At 45.7% G+C, this 13,999-nt stretch overlaps 1 protein-coding gene across 4 annotated transcripts in view; it reads right to left on the bottom strand.

The window, feature by feature from the left end:
• Positions 1 to 10,963, bottom strand: part of TAF3 (TATA-box binding protein associated factor 3) — a 111,019-nt gene extending 100,056 nt beyond the window's left edge. For 2 of the 4 annotated variants that reach the window (XM_075599421.1, XM_075599422.1), the window contains exons 1-2: positions 9,896 to 10,186; positions 150 to 392 (exon numbers count right to left, since the gene is read on the bottom strand). In XM_075599421.1, coding sequence (XP_075455536.1) covers positions 150 to 392; positions 9,896 to 10,061 — 409 coding nt within the window. In that variant the 5' untranslated portion in view covers positions 10,062 to 10,186. Of the gene's footprint in view, positions 1 to 149; positions 393 to 9,895; positions 10,187 to 10,653 lie in introns of those variants that run through there. The other 2 variants (XM_075599424.1, XM_075599423.1) reach the window with 2 other exon arrangements.
• Positions 10,964 to 13,999: the final 3,036 nt, after the last annotated feature.

Below are 13,999 nucleotides of genomic sequence, written 5' to 3'. Positions count from 1 at the left end.
CACACACACACACACACACACACACACACACACACACACACGATATAGATACATTTATTTTCCTGCAAACGCTTCTGCATACGGAACAAACATTGGCGTCAATAGGGCAACGTACACAAAAATAAAACGGTTTAAGTTGGACGCCGTACCTTCCTGTGCAGAGACGATGAGAGGTAAGTAGTCCGGAATATATTCATTTCTGTCCTCGACATCTTTGCTTCCGGGTGGTGGGAACTGCAGCACGTTGTTCTTGCTGACGGGGAAGGATGGGATTTGATTTGGGAAGGTGACGGGTTCGATATTGTGTATGTAATCTTCCAGCTCGTTGAGGTTTACCCCCATCAGCTTAAAGGCTTGGCCAACATCGTCCAAACCTGGATCTGTCCGTCCATCTGAAACACAGAAGCCAGCCATTTAACGGTGGTGTTTTCAGGATTAAAAATGACAAAGTAGCAATACTGAAGAAAGGAGCCGCATTTCAGAAGCAACACTGTGCAAGATGTAGTTACTTAGTGTGCGCAATTGTATTGATCCATGTATAAAAACCCCAGAAAACCGGCTAGAATTTATAAATACGGTTGTATGAATTTGGTCCTACAATACACTACCAACAGAACATTAAAAGAAACTCACGGGTGCAGTTCTGTACCGATCAAACCCAATCAGTTGCACAGGTGTTTAAGGGGTTTACACTTTGGTGACTGGAGCCCTTTACATCAATTGAAAAGAATCAGATAGAAGAAAACCCCACATTTTTGTGCCTCAACTCTGCACATAAAATTGTTAATATGGGAAACTTCCGATCAGCCCCTTTGGCAGATACAGAATAAGCACCCTGACTTACTCACCCTATAACGTCTTTCCTTCGCCTTAATCTGCTGTGCACCTTTACACAAGGATGCTACAAAATGATATCAAATGTCAAACTATTCCCTTTCACACCCACTGAAAGATGGATTTTAATCATTGAACACTGATCTTTTATAAGCAGTTAAACATTTGTTACTGCTTGGTAACTGGATGAGCCCCACTGAATCAGCCGCCAGTCCTTACTTCCCATGACCTGCGCAGCTTGCGAGAGCCTCACTCCCACTCTCCCTCTCTTTGATGAGGAAACGATACAGTCGTGTTCGCTGGCGCCCCTTGAAAACTAAATCCAAGACGTCTCCGCCGCTAGTGCAATTTCTAGTGTTTTACCCAGCTAGACAACTGTATCAATCTAAGCAGTGTTTCACAAGAAACCCCCTATTTATATTACCCAAGCAGAGTTCCCATTAGGTAATTACATGACATTTTCCTTAATCACAAATTCTGGTGTTTCCATTTATTTATGGCTCACAACCGTGACCTCAAAGGTTTACATTGTTTGCGGGCTAGACCCTCTAACAGGCTCCATAAAAGGTGACAGACAGATTACTCCAACGCCAATATCGTTGCTAATAATAATAACAGTAATTATAATAATAGCAGCATGTTCTTGTATAGCGCTGCTATTTGTACGTAGCGCTTTACAGAGACATTTTGCAGACACAGGTCCCTGCCCCGTGGAGCTTACAATCTATTTTGGTGCCTGAGGCACAGGGAGATAAGGTGACTTGCCCAAGGTCACAAGGAGCCGACACCTGCAATTGTTCAGTGCTAGTCAGTGTCTTTACTCACTGAGCCGCTCCTTCTCCCATGTCGTTGGATCTATGACCTCCATACACTGAGTCCCAATGGCCTTAACAATGGCTTCCTCTACTCCTCTTTTCTGTAATATTGCGTCCATATTTTGCAATTCCTTTGCTCTAATTAGTTGTCGCCAGCAAGGCCATTACGAAGGTCAATACCCACACACTGACGAGTGGTGCGTTCCCACTAGTGACACAGACAATTTCTGTCACCATACCTCGTCCACTGATCCTCGTGCCCTCCTCGGTCAACAACTATCAATGGGCTGGTTTACCCTACGAGCGAAATTTGCTGAATATGAGCAAGTGGTGCCCTGTGTCCCCCTTAACCCATGCAGGGTTAACCGGCCACTTTCTACCTAATCGATTTAACATTCCTTCAACATCAAACCCACCATGCCTCTATGAGATATACAGTTTATCAACACCCTGGCTAATTAAGGGGTTAATTAGTCTCTGCAAGTTAATTTTCACAGAGACAGGGACACGCACATTTTTATTTAAACCATATCATTCCATACCATCAAATGCATCCCCCCCCCCCCCCCCGAGTGTGTCCAGCACCCAGGGAGTTATTTCCATTGACTCCGCCTCTGTTTTCGTGGGTATTTAAATTCACCAACGAGGGGCGGGCACCTACCCTTGAAGTAGCAGCCTACGTGAAACGTACGTCGGGTAGTCTGCTGAGGTCATTCCGTTCAGCGTCAGGGGTCCAAACAAACAAAAAGAAACACTAAACAGCTACTTCGTCTCATTATCTGCCCAGAATCACCATCGCTACGGGAATGTTTAAAACTGCAAAAGACTAATAAAAAGCACCTTGGTCTAATTACACTGTGTTACGGAGGATTTCCCTTTGTATGAACTCGAGAGGGAAAGGTAATACGCTTAAATAATAACACTAGAAGAGTATCTGGATCTCCAAACTGTGATTGAACACCTGGAACAGACGTACTGTATACACTATGCAACACCAAACACTGAACCTTTAAGTGTCCAAGTTAAATCTTACAAAAATAACAGGACATTAAGCTCTTCATAGGCAATTACAGATCGGTTACCATCGAATACGAAGAACTATATGTTCTCCACAACAGTTTCAAAAGGTCTACAGAATACATGTCGATTTTCTGCGATACACTGCAAAGCCTTCTTTGCAAACTTAGGGCTGTTATATAGTGGCCGCGTGCGCTACGCCATGCGCGCGGCACTTATAATTGACTGAGGTTAGCCAGTCCTTCTATACAAGGGCCGCGCGCGCACAGCAGTGAGCGTGCATCCGGCTGACAGCGGGGGAAGACGGGCAAAAGAATATTTTCGCGCCGTTACCGGCGCTGAAATTTATTTATGTATGTGTATGTGTATGTATGCATGCGTATGTATGTATGTATGTGTGCGTGTATGTGCGTGTATGTACAATGTTAATAAATATTTTATTTTTACGAAAGTGTTTTTTTAATAAATAATAAACTACACACAAACACACACACAGTACCTTCACACAGCTCACAGCTCACAGCTCAGCATACACACAAAAAGCGTGTGGCACGTGCACGCGCGTTCACACAGGCACGCACAGGCACACACGGCCGCACACACACTATAGAACAGCCCTTAGAGTGCTGGTTTCTCTACATATAACTATAGGTAATCTCCACATCTCACCCTTATCCCACTGCCTCAAACTGGCAGGAAGGCGGCAATGGGTGTTTAAGACTACGGATCTGTTAAAGCTTCAACAACATAGCCTGCTAAAGTGGGAAAGGTACTTGCCGACAAGAAAATGAGGCCGGCATGGCGAGTAAGATCTCAACCCCCACATAGGAAAGCAACGGCCCTCATTTTCCAGAGGCTGGATTGCCCCTGGCCTTGATAATGTTCAGGAACAAGGCATGATAGCAGAGGGTGAAAGAAATCCCTGCAGGTTAAAACAGCAGCTGTCATTCAATCTGGCTACCTATAACATCCAGCAGCACTGCCAGAACTGGAAGACCAATTTGAAAACAATCAATGGGATATTGTTGGTCTTTGTGAAGTAAGGAGAAAAGAGGGCTGCCTCTAAGCTCAAAAGTGGACACCTGTTATATTACAAATGCACATACAATTGACAGTGGAGTAGATGTCATTAACAAGGGATGGAGAAACCATATAGTGGAGTATTAAAGGTAAGACAATTTCAGTTGACAGATACAAGATTCCCATTATCCAAGTGTATGTCCAAACATCACGTCTCACAGACAAAGTAGAAAACTTCTACCATGAAATTAACCAACTTAATAATGGAAAGTGCCACATCAAGATCATTATGGGAGATGTTAATGCAAAGATTGGTGCCCGGCATTAAGATGAAGCATCAGTTGGTTAGTATGGTTATGGCAACAGAAATGAAATTGGGACCGATTGGTAACATTTCCAGAATGTGAAAACCTCATGAAATCATTCTACAAGTAGAATCCAAATAGAAAATGGATGTGGAAGGGACCCAATACAATCAAGAACAACAATGTGTCTGTATCCAGGCTAACAGGAAACACACGACTGAAGACTGCACAGTCCTTTACAGTTTAACACAAGATCACCAACAAAATACAGGATACAAAATGAGATGAGACGAAAAACAACAAGAAATTAAGTCATCCCAAGATGCAAGAACAAAAAGGGAATATAAAACAGCTTTGCAAGACAGTCCACAAGTGTGTTACCGAAGATGCAAGAAAATGTAACTGCGAGATGGGGAAGATTGTAGATAAAAGTCTAAGGCTGCGTCCATAGAAGCACCGACAGCGCTCCTCCGCGCTGACGCTGAGGCTCGCCTGCTCAATCAGGAGCGATTGTATGGACTTGCAGGCGAGCCAGCGTGCGCGATTGGGAGGCGAAGCCCTGACGTCATGGGGCAAATAGCCCGCGAAGCGCCGGCGCCAACATCATGGCACCAACGTCGTGACACTGGTTCGCTGTGATTGGAGGTTTTCAGCCGACAGCGCGCTCAGATACAATTTCTGATGTCGGCTGAAAATCCCTGTACCTCAGCACGCCTTCGGAAGCCCCCTCTCAAGACATCCTCATTGAGGATGACGGGGCTCATCGCGGAGCGTCCGCACGGTTCAGCGCCGTCGGTCTTTCTATGGACTCAGCCTAAGGCTGTGTCCAAAGTGGGTGCATGCAACCGTGCGTGTGGCTTCTCGTGTGCCTCTACCTGGACGCGATGAGAGGGCGTGTCGTCATGGAGCGGTTCACCCCCATTGGGCGAACCGCTCACGTGAGCCGGCAGCCGCGCGACAGAAACAAATGTATTTTCCTCGTGCACTCTAAGGGCAGCCTCAGATGCGCTGCATTTTGATCGCACCGCGTGCGGTAACAGTAACCATGGAAGCGGCCTAAGGAAAAAAAAAACAACAGATTATGATTGGCAATAAGCGAATCATAGAACACAATCTACGTCCCGTCACTTACTAGATTTCTTTACGAAGATACTCACTAAATCAGCTGCAACAAACCCTGGACTTTGCCCGGCCTAGAGAACAAGCGGGATTTCACAGGGGGTAAAACCCAAGTGGATCACATCCAAGTTCTACAAGAAGTGATTTTCCAAAGTAATGAACACGATCTACCACTTAGATTAGGATTCATAGATTAGGAAAAGGGATTTGATTCTGTCTACACCTCAGCCATATTAAATGCATTAGAAAGACAAAATGTTTAAGAAGCCTACATTGATATTATAAGGCCGGGTCCATAGTACAACGCGTTGGCTTCCGCGCTCCTCTGTGACCCGGCATCACGCTAGAAATAGAAACTTCTTAGTATTGTGAAGCGCCGCTCTCCCTGTAACGCATGTGCAAACGCATATGCATTGACGTCCTAGTGTGTTTCGGCGCAAGCTATCCTGCACTATGGACGCGGCCTAAGGAAGATTTATGAGAATGCCACATTCACCATTAGACTACACAACGATACTAGGAAGATGAGGATTAGCAAGGCTATGTGACGGGGACACTTCATGTAAACCACAGCCTTTCACAGGAACACTTAAAGGAATTGCTTACGGCATTGAACTGGGAAGAAAAAAAAGATATAGATTTTTTTTCTTTCCATTTAATGGTGAATATTCGAGTCACCTACAATTTGCAGATATCACTATTTTTGCCACAAGCCCAGAAGACCACAAGTAAGAGGGTGGGCCTTCATAAGAATCTCAGCAAGACCAAAAGGGATGGTTACCAAATGAGCCAACTCTACACAGATCAAAATAAATGGAATAGAGCTAGAAGACGTTGAAAACAGTGTCTACCTTGGTCAGCAAGTATCAATGGATGGAAACCTTTTGAATATCAATGATAAAGCAATGGAGCGTACTAGGAAGAAACAAGGCAATTTTTTAAGGGCACCTTCCACTGTGCCTGAAGAGGAATGTGTTAAGCCAGGGGCGCGCAAAGTTTTTGGCGTACGCCCCCCTGCCTGGAAGCCTCAGTGTTCACGCCCCCTCGATTAAAACCCGGCATCAAATGATGTCACATTACCCGGCAGCGTCATTCAACGCGCGTTGTCATGGCGAGGCATCCCGTCACCTGACCTCACTACGTCATTTTACACCACGTTGCCATGGTGACGTGTCGCCGAAGACCCAGCTGGCAGCAGGTAAGGGATGTTACAGAGGCCTCACGCCTCCCCCAGCATTCAATTTAAATGCCTTGGGGAAGGGCGCGGGGCCTCTAACCGCCGTGCCTCCTTAGCAAATCTTGTGCCACCCCTGGGGGGCGCACACCCCTGTGTTAAACCACTGTATTCTGTCTGTGCTCACATATGGATGTGAAACTTGTACTCAACACAGAGATCATTCAGAAGCTTCAGACAACAAGTATGGAGAGACGTATGCTGGGTATTACACCAAGAGACAGGAAAAGAATGAATGGGTTCAGAAGCAAACAAATGTATGTGACATTACAAGGATGAAGAAATAAAAATGGCAGTGGGCCGGACACATCGCAAGAAGAAATGACCATAGTTGGACAAAGATGACACTTGACTGAATTCCAAAAGAGATGCAAAAGGCCAAGTTGAAAAATAAGATGGGAGTATGAAACTAGGAAATCAGCTAGAGTAACATGGAGAACAGAGGCTTGTAACCAAAGCACCGGAAGGTCGTCACCCAGCAGTGGATTAACACGTGCTGAATATGAAACAATATGAACAAGCTATACGAATATGAATATATATCAAACACAATATATTTTGGCAGTAAAACCGCTTATCAGCGATAAACAGTTTGCAGCAGGAGTGTAATTCACTGTCGTTTATTTAGTCCACAAATGTAAAACAAATAGCACGTGTGGGTACAGTAACAAAATAAAACCTACTCCACTCAGGAGGCCAACTAAACAAAAATAACTTCTCTAACTACCCTCACTGGCCAAATAAGCTGGTTCCTAGTCAAACACAAAAAGTGTAGCAGAAGTTCAATGGGTAGTTCTTGCACTCACAGGTATAGTACTACAATCAGCACAGTCCTTTCCAAGCTAGACTTGCTGCGCCTCAGAACTCCAGGCAGACAGGCTTCTCTCAGCCCTCTGTGCGAGACACTGGCTGTATTCTCAGGCGGCCTTTTAAACCATGCAGCTCAGGTAAACTAACTGCCAGCAGAAGTCAACACCATCATGCTGGAACGAGGGTGCGCTTTATTTAACCTTCTGCAGACCTATAAAGTCCGACTGTCACAGTATATACATGTGCACACATACATACATGTATGCACTATGCTCTCAACGCTTCAAATACATTACCAACATTATTCACATCTCCACCAGAAAACTGCAACACTTGATATGTATATATAAGTATGCACTGAACTCCCTGTAACAGACTTAAATTAGTGAGCTTTAAAGTGTGAAACACCTATTAAATGTATGAAGCCATTGATGCTGAAAACAGAAAAGCCAGCACTAACCCCAAAATGTATGGAGTCTATGTCCTTCAATGGCTAATTAACACATATTTGCCTTTAACCATTTTGCTGCCCGTGGTTCAGCAATACATTGCAAAACAGTCCAGTTCTATATCATTCACTGATTTTCTGAATACATCAAATTGAGACCCCCAAGTCTACTATTCGAAGTTTATGGTGTACGTAAATATAATATTTAAGAAGCAGAGAGCCTTCAACTTTAACTTTACATGCATCTTAACTCTCCGACTAAAACAGAAAACAAAATGACAAAGCTGGCGTTTAAGAATTACCTTCCCTTGCTTGGCAATAGAGGGACGTGCAGCTCATTGCTTTGCAATAAGCTGCAGAAAAAACTGGTGCTTAAGGAGCTAGTAGCACTCAGTGAGGTGGGAACACATGACTTGCTGTGTAGCAGCTGAACATGTGCCTCCTGACACTTGGATGTAAACAGTATGCCTGCAGAACTTCTGCAACTCTTCCCGGTCTTCATCTCCAGCTGCCAGGGACCTGACATTGCAGATGTTGGACAATCCTTGAAGTGATTTGCTGACATTACGGCGATTTAGGAAAAGGTACTGTAGTCTTGTCTGAAAGGCTGAAATGTCATTTAACAGAATTGCTACCAGTCAGACTAGCCACTGCCTATTGACACTTCACACAGCAACACGTGGAGATGACTGTCCCAGGGAGATAACCTGCAGAGCACTATTCATTTTGTGAAGCATAAAGTTATGTAACAACTGCAGAAGAGGACAGTCTGCACAGGTCAATGAAAATGTTGACATGCCTGATCGTCTCAACTTTAATAAACATCTACAGTAATGTGACAAAAAAAAAAAAAAGAGACTGGCTGAACGTGCCCTACTCACCTGTAACCATTATATTATAATCAAATGCCTGCTAATCTTCATCTATCTTATTACCCAAACGTTAAGACATCTGCACATAATCGGAAACATTAATAACATCAATCCTGCACAATCCTTCGGTGAACACAATGAAAAGGTGCCCCAATCCTGTATGAACACCTGGAGTCACGGGCAAATGCTTTTTTACGTTAGCGTAACTATAAGTAGTCTACAACTGATCACCTGGAGTTAGAGTAAGCAGAGATAGTGATAGATATAGATATACACACACACACACACACACACACACTGAAGTAAACAGGTTTGGCATACCTGACATTGAGCAAGATCTGAGGTCTTCAGGCCCCACGTGTCAAATACAATATAAACAGGGTCCATAACCATCCAGACATCAGAATAATATGCATCAGAACCAAGATAATCCAGGACCACTAAATCAGGCCAGCTACACCATAGCAAACAGGACATTAGAGGACAAGCATATCAGGAATGAGTCGTTATGAACAATAATAATAATAATTAGGCCACCCTAAACTAGAACATGACATAACAGGACTGTCTCAAACTCCTTGTCTGTAGTGATCAAGTCACCCATACTTTAGGGAACATAAAAAGCAGCACTGAGCCTGCCAATAATCTCAGTACACCGTCATTTAGGAAACATTCATACCAGGGCTCTGAAACTGCCCATCATCTTGGGAAATTACCAGGAAACATCTTCTATAGAGAGAAGTAGAACGGCTGTTGAGATGCCTATAACCAAGAGACATCAGGACTACAGGACTACACTGCCAAAGTAATGTCAATAACAGGGCTTTCAGATAGACCATGATCTCATTATGCCATTCTGTACATCTGGGAGCATCAATAAGACTGTCTGGGGATGCCTGGCTCATCTAGAGTCACCAGAAGTAGTTCCGAAGACAGCATGATAACTTGGAGTACTCTTATTTTAGAGTGTACAAAATGATAATCATTTCATCCATTTGACTCCCCCCACAGGACGAGAAACAGAAATAACGACAGTCAGTGACACGGCTCATGTCAAGCCTCCAGGACACCCCAAACAAGCAGGACTATGAGACAACATGCTCATATCACTAGACCTCTCATAGAAAGCACAGGAGTGTGCCAGGGTGCTGTATGACAATCTGGAGCCACCTAGATGCTTCTACCTTGGGTCCATATAAGTGTGTATAGCGCCGGTGACACAGACACACAGTATATATACACAGACACAGTGAGCACAACGCCGGGGACACACACAGGTCTGAGTAGCGACACACATATATATATATATATATATATATATATACATACACAAACATACATACACAGTCTATACACACACACACACAGTATACACACAGTATATATACACACAGTATACAGACAGTATATATGACACTCACACAAGTCGGAGTAGCGGTGGCAGCCCCGGCTCAGCTCCTGCAGGTACCTGTGCAGCACGTCGGTGAGCAGCTCACAGGCGGTGAGCTGCACCGAGTCCCAGCCCAGCGCCTGGCAGATCTGCGCCACCGACACCCGCAGCACCGCGCGCGAGTAACGCTCACACATCCTCCTCCCGCCGCCGCCACCGGGCGGCCTGTCCCATCACACGGCGCTCCGTGACCGGCTCCCCCCCTCTGCTTAACCGCGCGGCGCCTCCTTCCGCGGGATCACAGGCGCCGCCATCTTTACACCCCCCCCCCGCGCGCGCCACTCCGGAGCGCCGCGCGCACCACACACACTACACTGAAGGAACCGCCAATCCATCGCAGAGGGAGTCGAGCAGAGCGACTTCCGGCAACATCTGCAGCTCGGAAATCAGCCAGCCGAGGAGAAGGGGGGGGGGAGGAGCATAGCGAAGCTATAAAGAGGCAGGACTGAGGGGAGCGTGAAGCTCTCCGCGGCCATCTTTGTTTGAGGCAAAAAAAATTGCCATTACATGGAGGCAAAATATAACAACCGGGCGGAGAGGTGAGCCTGACATCCAAGTGCCAGCGGTGTGGTAGTCCCTACCCAAAGCCTAAGGTGTTGCCGCCACCCCTGCTGGCCCAGAGGAAGGACGCTGCCTACCTACAGAGGCGGCTGAATGGGACTGCGACGTCAGAAGTGGACGCTCCGAGGGACCCGTGCGTTCCTGTCCCGACATCTAAAAAGCACTCACCTGGTAAGATGACCGCCCCGGAGGAAGCTGAGGAACTTCCGCTAGTGGCGCAGGGACGGGACCGCTGCCTGTAAGCCGCCGCCAGCCACAGCGAGCTGTCCCGGTCCTCTTCCCTTGGGGGGCGAGTCCGAAGCAATGTTGGACGACTGCAAAGGGAGACGCTCCATCGGGATGCCTCGGCCGGATTCACTTCAAGTGCGGTTGCCCTGGAGACGTAAGGCCTCTGCGGACCCTAATAAGCACCACGTACTAGCGGTGACAGGCCGTGGTAGGCATACCCACAACTGACTCACCCAGAGACCTTGCGGAGCTTAAGGCCTCCACTGCTATTGCCCAGGACAACCGGGATGTAGCTAATTCCTGCCAGGACTGGAGAAATTGGGGATGGGTTTGATGGTGATCCTGCTGGGGGTTGGGATGGCTGAGTACCTGCCTTTCTGCAAACAAGGGTCAGAAAGGTTGGCAGGTCAGGGACACTGTCTAGAACAAACTCCAAATCTAATATGTCTTAGTGTGCTGTAAATGTGGGGAAGGTGTTGTTGTTGTTGTTGTGGTGGGAACCCATGTTTCAAGGGTATGTCCATTATATGAACCGGATCCAGTTCTTGCTGTTTAGCGGGGACACTGTGGATCGTTGGTGGGAGGAAGGAGAGTTCATTGTGGAAGAAATGGCAGAGGCCCTCAGAAAAAGAGATAGGAACATTAAACTAGGGTTGATACAACCAACCGGTTTAGCCCTAATCTATCAGGAATAACGCTCTCACGAACCACTATTTTGGGTGCTACTGGGCCAGGCCTGTGGCCGTAAATTAACCAAACTCAGCCGGGCTGATCGGTTAATAGTTCAAAGGTACTGTCAGTCCCATGGGTATTGTTACCCATATGTCCCTGAGCCTATAATGGGAGAAATAGAGGACAACCGAGAGGAGTGGTTGAGGGAAGATGTCCTAGAATACTTAGCCCCTAGGTCTAGTATTTCTAAGTACTTCAGTGAAGATAACACATTTTATCTAATGCGAGTCTGGAGGGTAGGGAACAATATCTACCTGGACCGGGTAGAATATATTCCTTAGCGGGGTCCTAGGGTGTACTCTGTTACCATCGCTGCCCAAGACGCCAAATTAGTTAAGAAGCCTGACCCAAAACATTATTAATGAAGGGGGAGGTATGGGTTCTCCATGTTATAGGAGGGATCCAGACATACCTCAATGGTAAACTGTTATGCTATCAACTGTTGTCATCAAATGGTATGCCATCAACAAGCATTGTTCTGTATTATCAAATTTAAGGATGATGTATAAATTGAGTTCTCAGCGGGGTCCATGAGATGCCACCAGGGGGAGTGTGTGGTCATATCCTCTTGGCTACTAATCTACACTGCCTAACAGATAAGACCTGGTACCAGTGCAGGCAGTGTTAGGGTTAATGCAAACGTAGGGGGATGGGGGAGGAAAGGAAGACCCTCTCTACAGCCTGGCTGTAGGTGCTGCGATAAGGAGTAATAACTGAACAATCAAACAAAGAGAGAAGAAACCCCTATACTGAGAGCACTCTGGAATGGCTGATGAACTGATATCACCGGAGACCTAGAAATGAAGGTAAGTAGACTAAACTATTTGTAGTGATGAATACATTTAAAATAAACTTTATTTGGAGAAATCCTCAATTAAAATATATTGATAGGTGAACTATAACCTCGATATGAGGCGTACCTAAAACAAAAATGTGAATTAAAATAAAGGAGGTGGGTAGATAATCGGGTAAGGAGCCCCACTGAGTATAGACAGGGACTCACGATCGCACTAAGACCAAGTGTATTGAACTTAGTGGGAACAAAACAGGATACTGGGTATAAGTCAAGGACCATGTGTATCTGTTAAGGGCTTGTGTGGCTGACTCGTAGGAGATAGGTGATTTTAGGGAGCTCGGCACTGAAGTGGTGCAACACGTAGCAGATGAATTAGTTATTATCAGTCTAACAAAGTGACTGGCTCATAATATCTCACACCCTCCTCACAGGAAAAACCCGTACATAACAGTGTAGGCACATTAGTCCATTGCAGAAATATAGGGATGTGAGGGAAGGGGAAGGGGTGGGGAAATGGATTGGGCGCTCCCAGGTGGACCAATAATGTTGTTAAGAATACAACTTATATACACACAATATAACACCAATAGTGAAAAAAATATAAGTGTAAAAGGCAGCTCAACTTCCTCTGATGGGACAGTTCCAGGTCCCAGAAGGGTAGATTTGTTGCTTGGAGATGAGGAGCGCAGGCAGGTGTAGCAAAATATGCAAGAAAGAATAACATATATAGTGCAGATGGTAAACACTGTGCAGATAGATGTAATCTATAGAATAGAACTCACATAAATCGCAGAAAATATCGCGTGTCAGAGATCCTTCTCTCTGACTGGAGCCCTTTGAGTGGTGACAGAGAGATCCCTCAAGGAACGGGTATATATGGATAAGAAGAAAAGCCACAATAGTGCATACTATTCCAATATTGTATTATTCAAACAATTAACACGAGTATATTACACTCACATTCGCCATGTACAAATCAGGTGGAGGAGAGAACCGTAGCTCGTTGTATGGCTGTGCAGGTATAGGCAGCTTCACAGCATTTAGGATTCTCTTCTGCGTATGTCACAGCCGTCGCGTCACTTCCGCTGCGTCACTTCCGCTGTCGCGTCACGGCTGAGGGCGGAAGTTCCCAATAGACGAGACCTTTGCCCGAATTCTGCCAGTCCTTCAGAGCTTGTTCCCTCACTGCAAACTCTACGCGTTTCGCCAGATGCTTCGTCAGGAGTTTCTCCTGACGAAGCATCTGGCGAAACGCGTAGAGACAGGTAGCGGACAGGTAGTCTCTGTGACCGCTCCCACTGACGTCAGTACGTCCAATGCCTTGACAAAGCCACCTGCGAAACGTACGTCGGCATTGGACGTTCTGACGTCAGTGAGAGCGGTCACAGAGATTACCTGTCCACTACCCACACCTAGTACTTTGTATACAAAACTCTGTTCTCTACCTCCATACTTGGAGAATAGATGGTGTGAAGATTGAACACGTCTGTATATTAAGGAGGGGGTTAATGGCGCCCGAAGCGCATTGTGTATTTTATCATTACCAATAGAAGATTGAGCAGTGTAAGTCATGACATTTTGAGACACTGTATCAGAAGCTTGTAGCCTGTTACTCTGTCCAGCCACACAGTGCCTATGGTAATTTTTATTTTCAACTTAAACTCAGAACTGTGATACACACACACACACACACGGAAATAGCCGTTTTAGTCCGGTTGCGATTGTGCAGAATAAATGAGTCCTTCAGCATTAGGTGAT

The sequence above is a fragment of the Ascaphus truei genome, chromosome 5 (assembly GCF_040206685.1).
Source record: "Ascaphus truei isolate aAscTru1 chromosome 5, aAscTru1.hap1, whole genome shotgun sequence".
NCBI lineage: Eukaryota > Metazoa > Chordata > Amphibia > Anura > Ascaphidae > Ascaphus > Ascaphus truei.
This window is presented reverse-complemented; position numbering and strand designations above follow the sequence as displayed.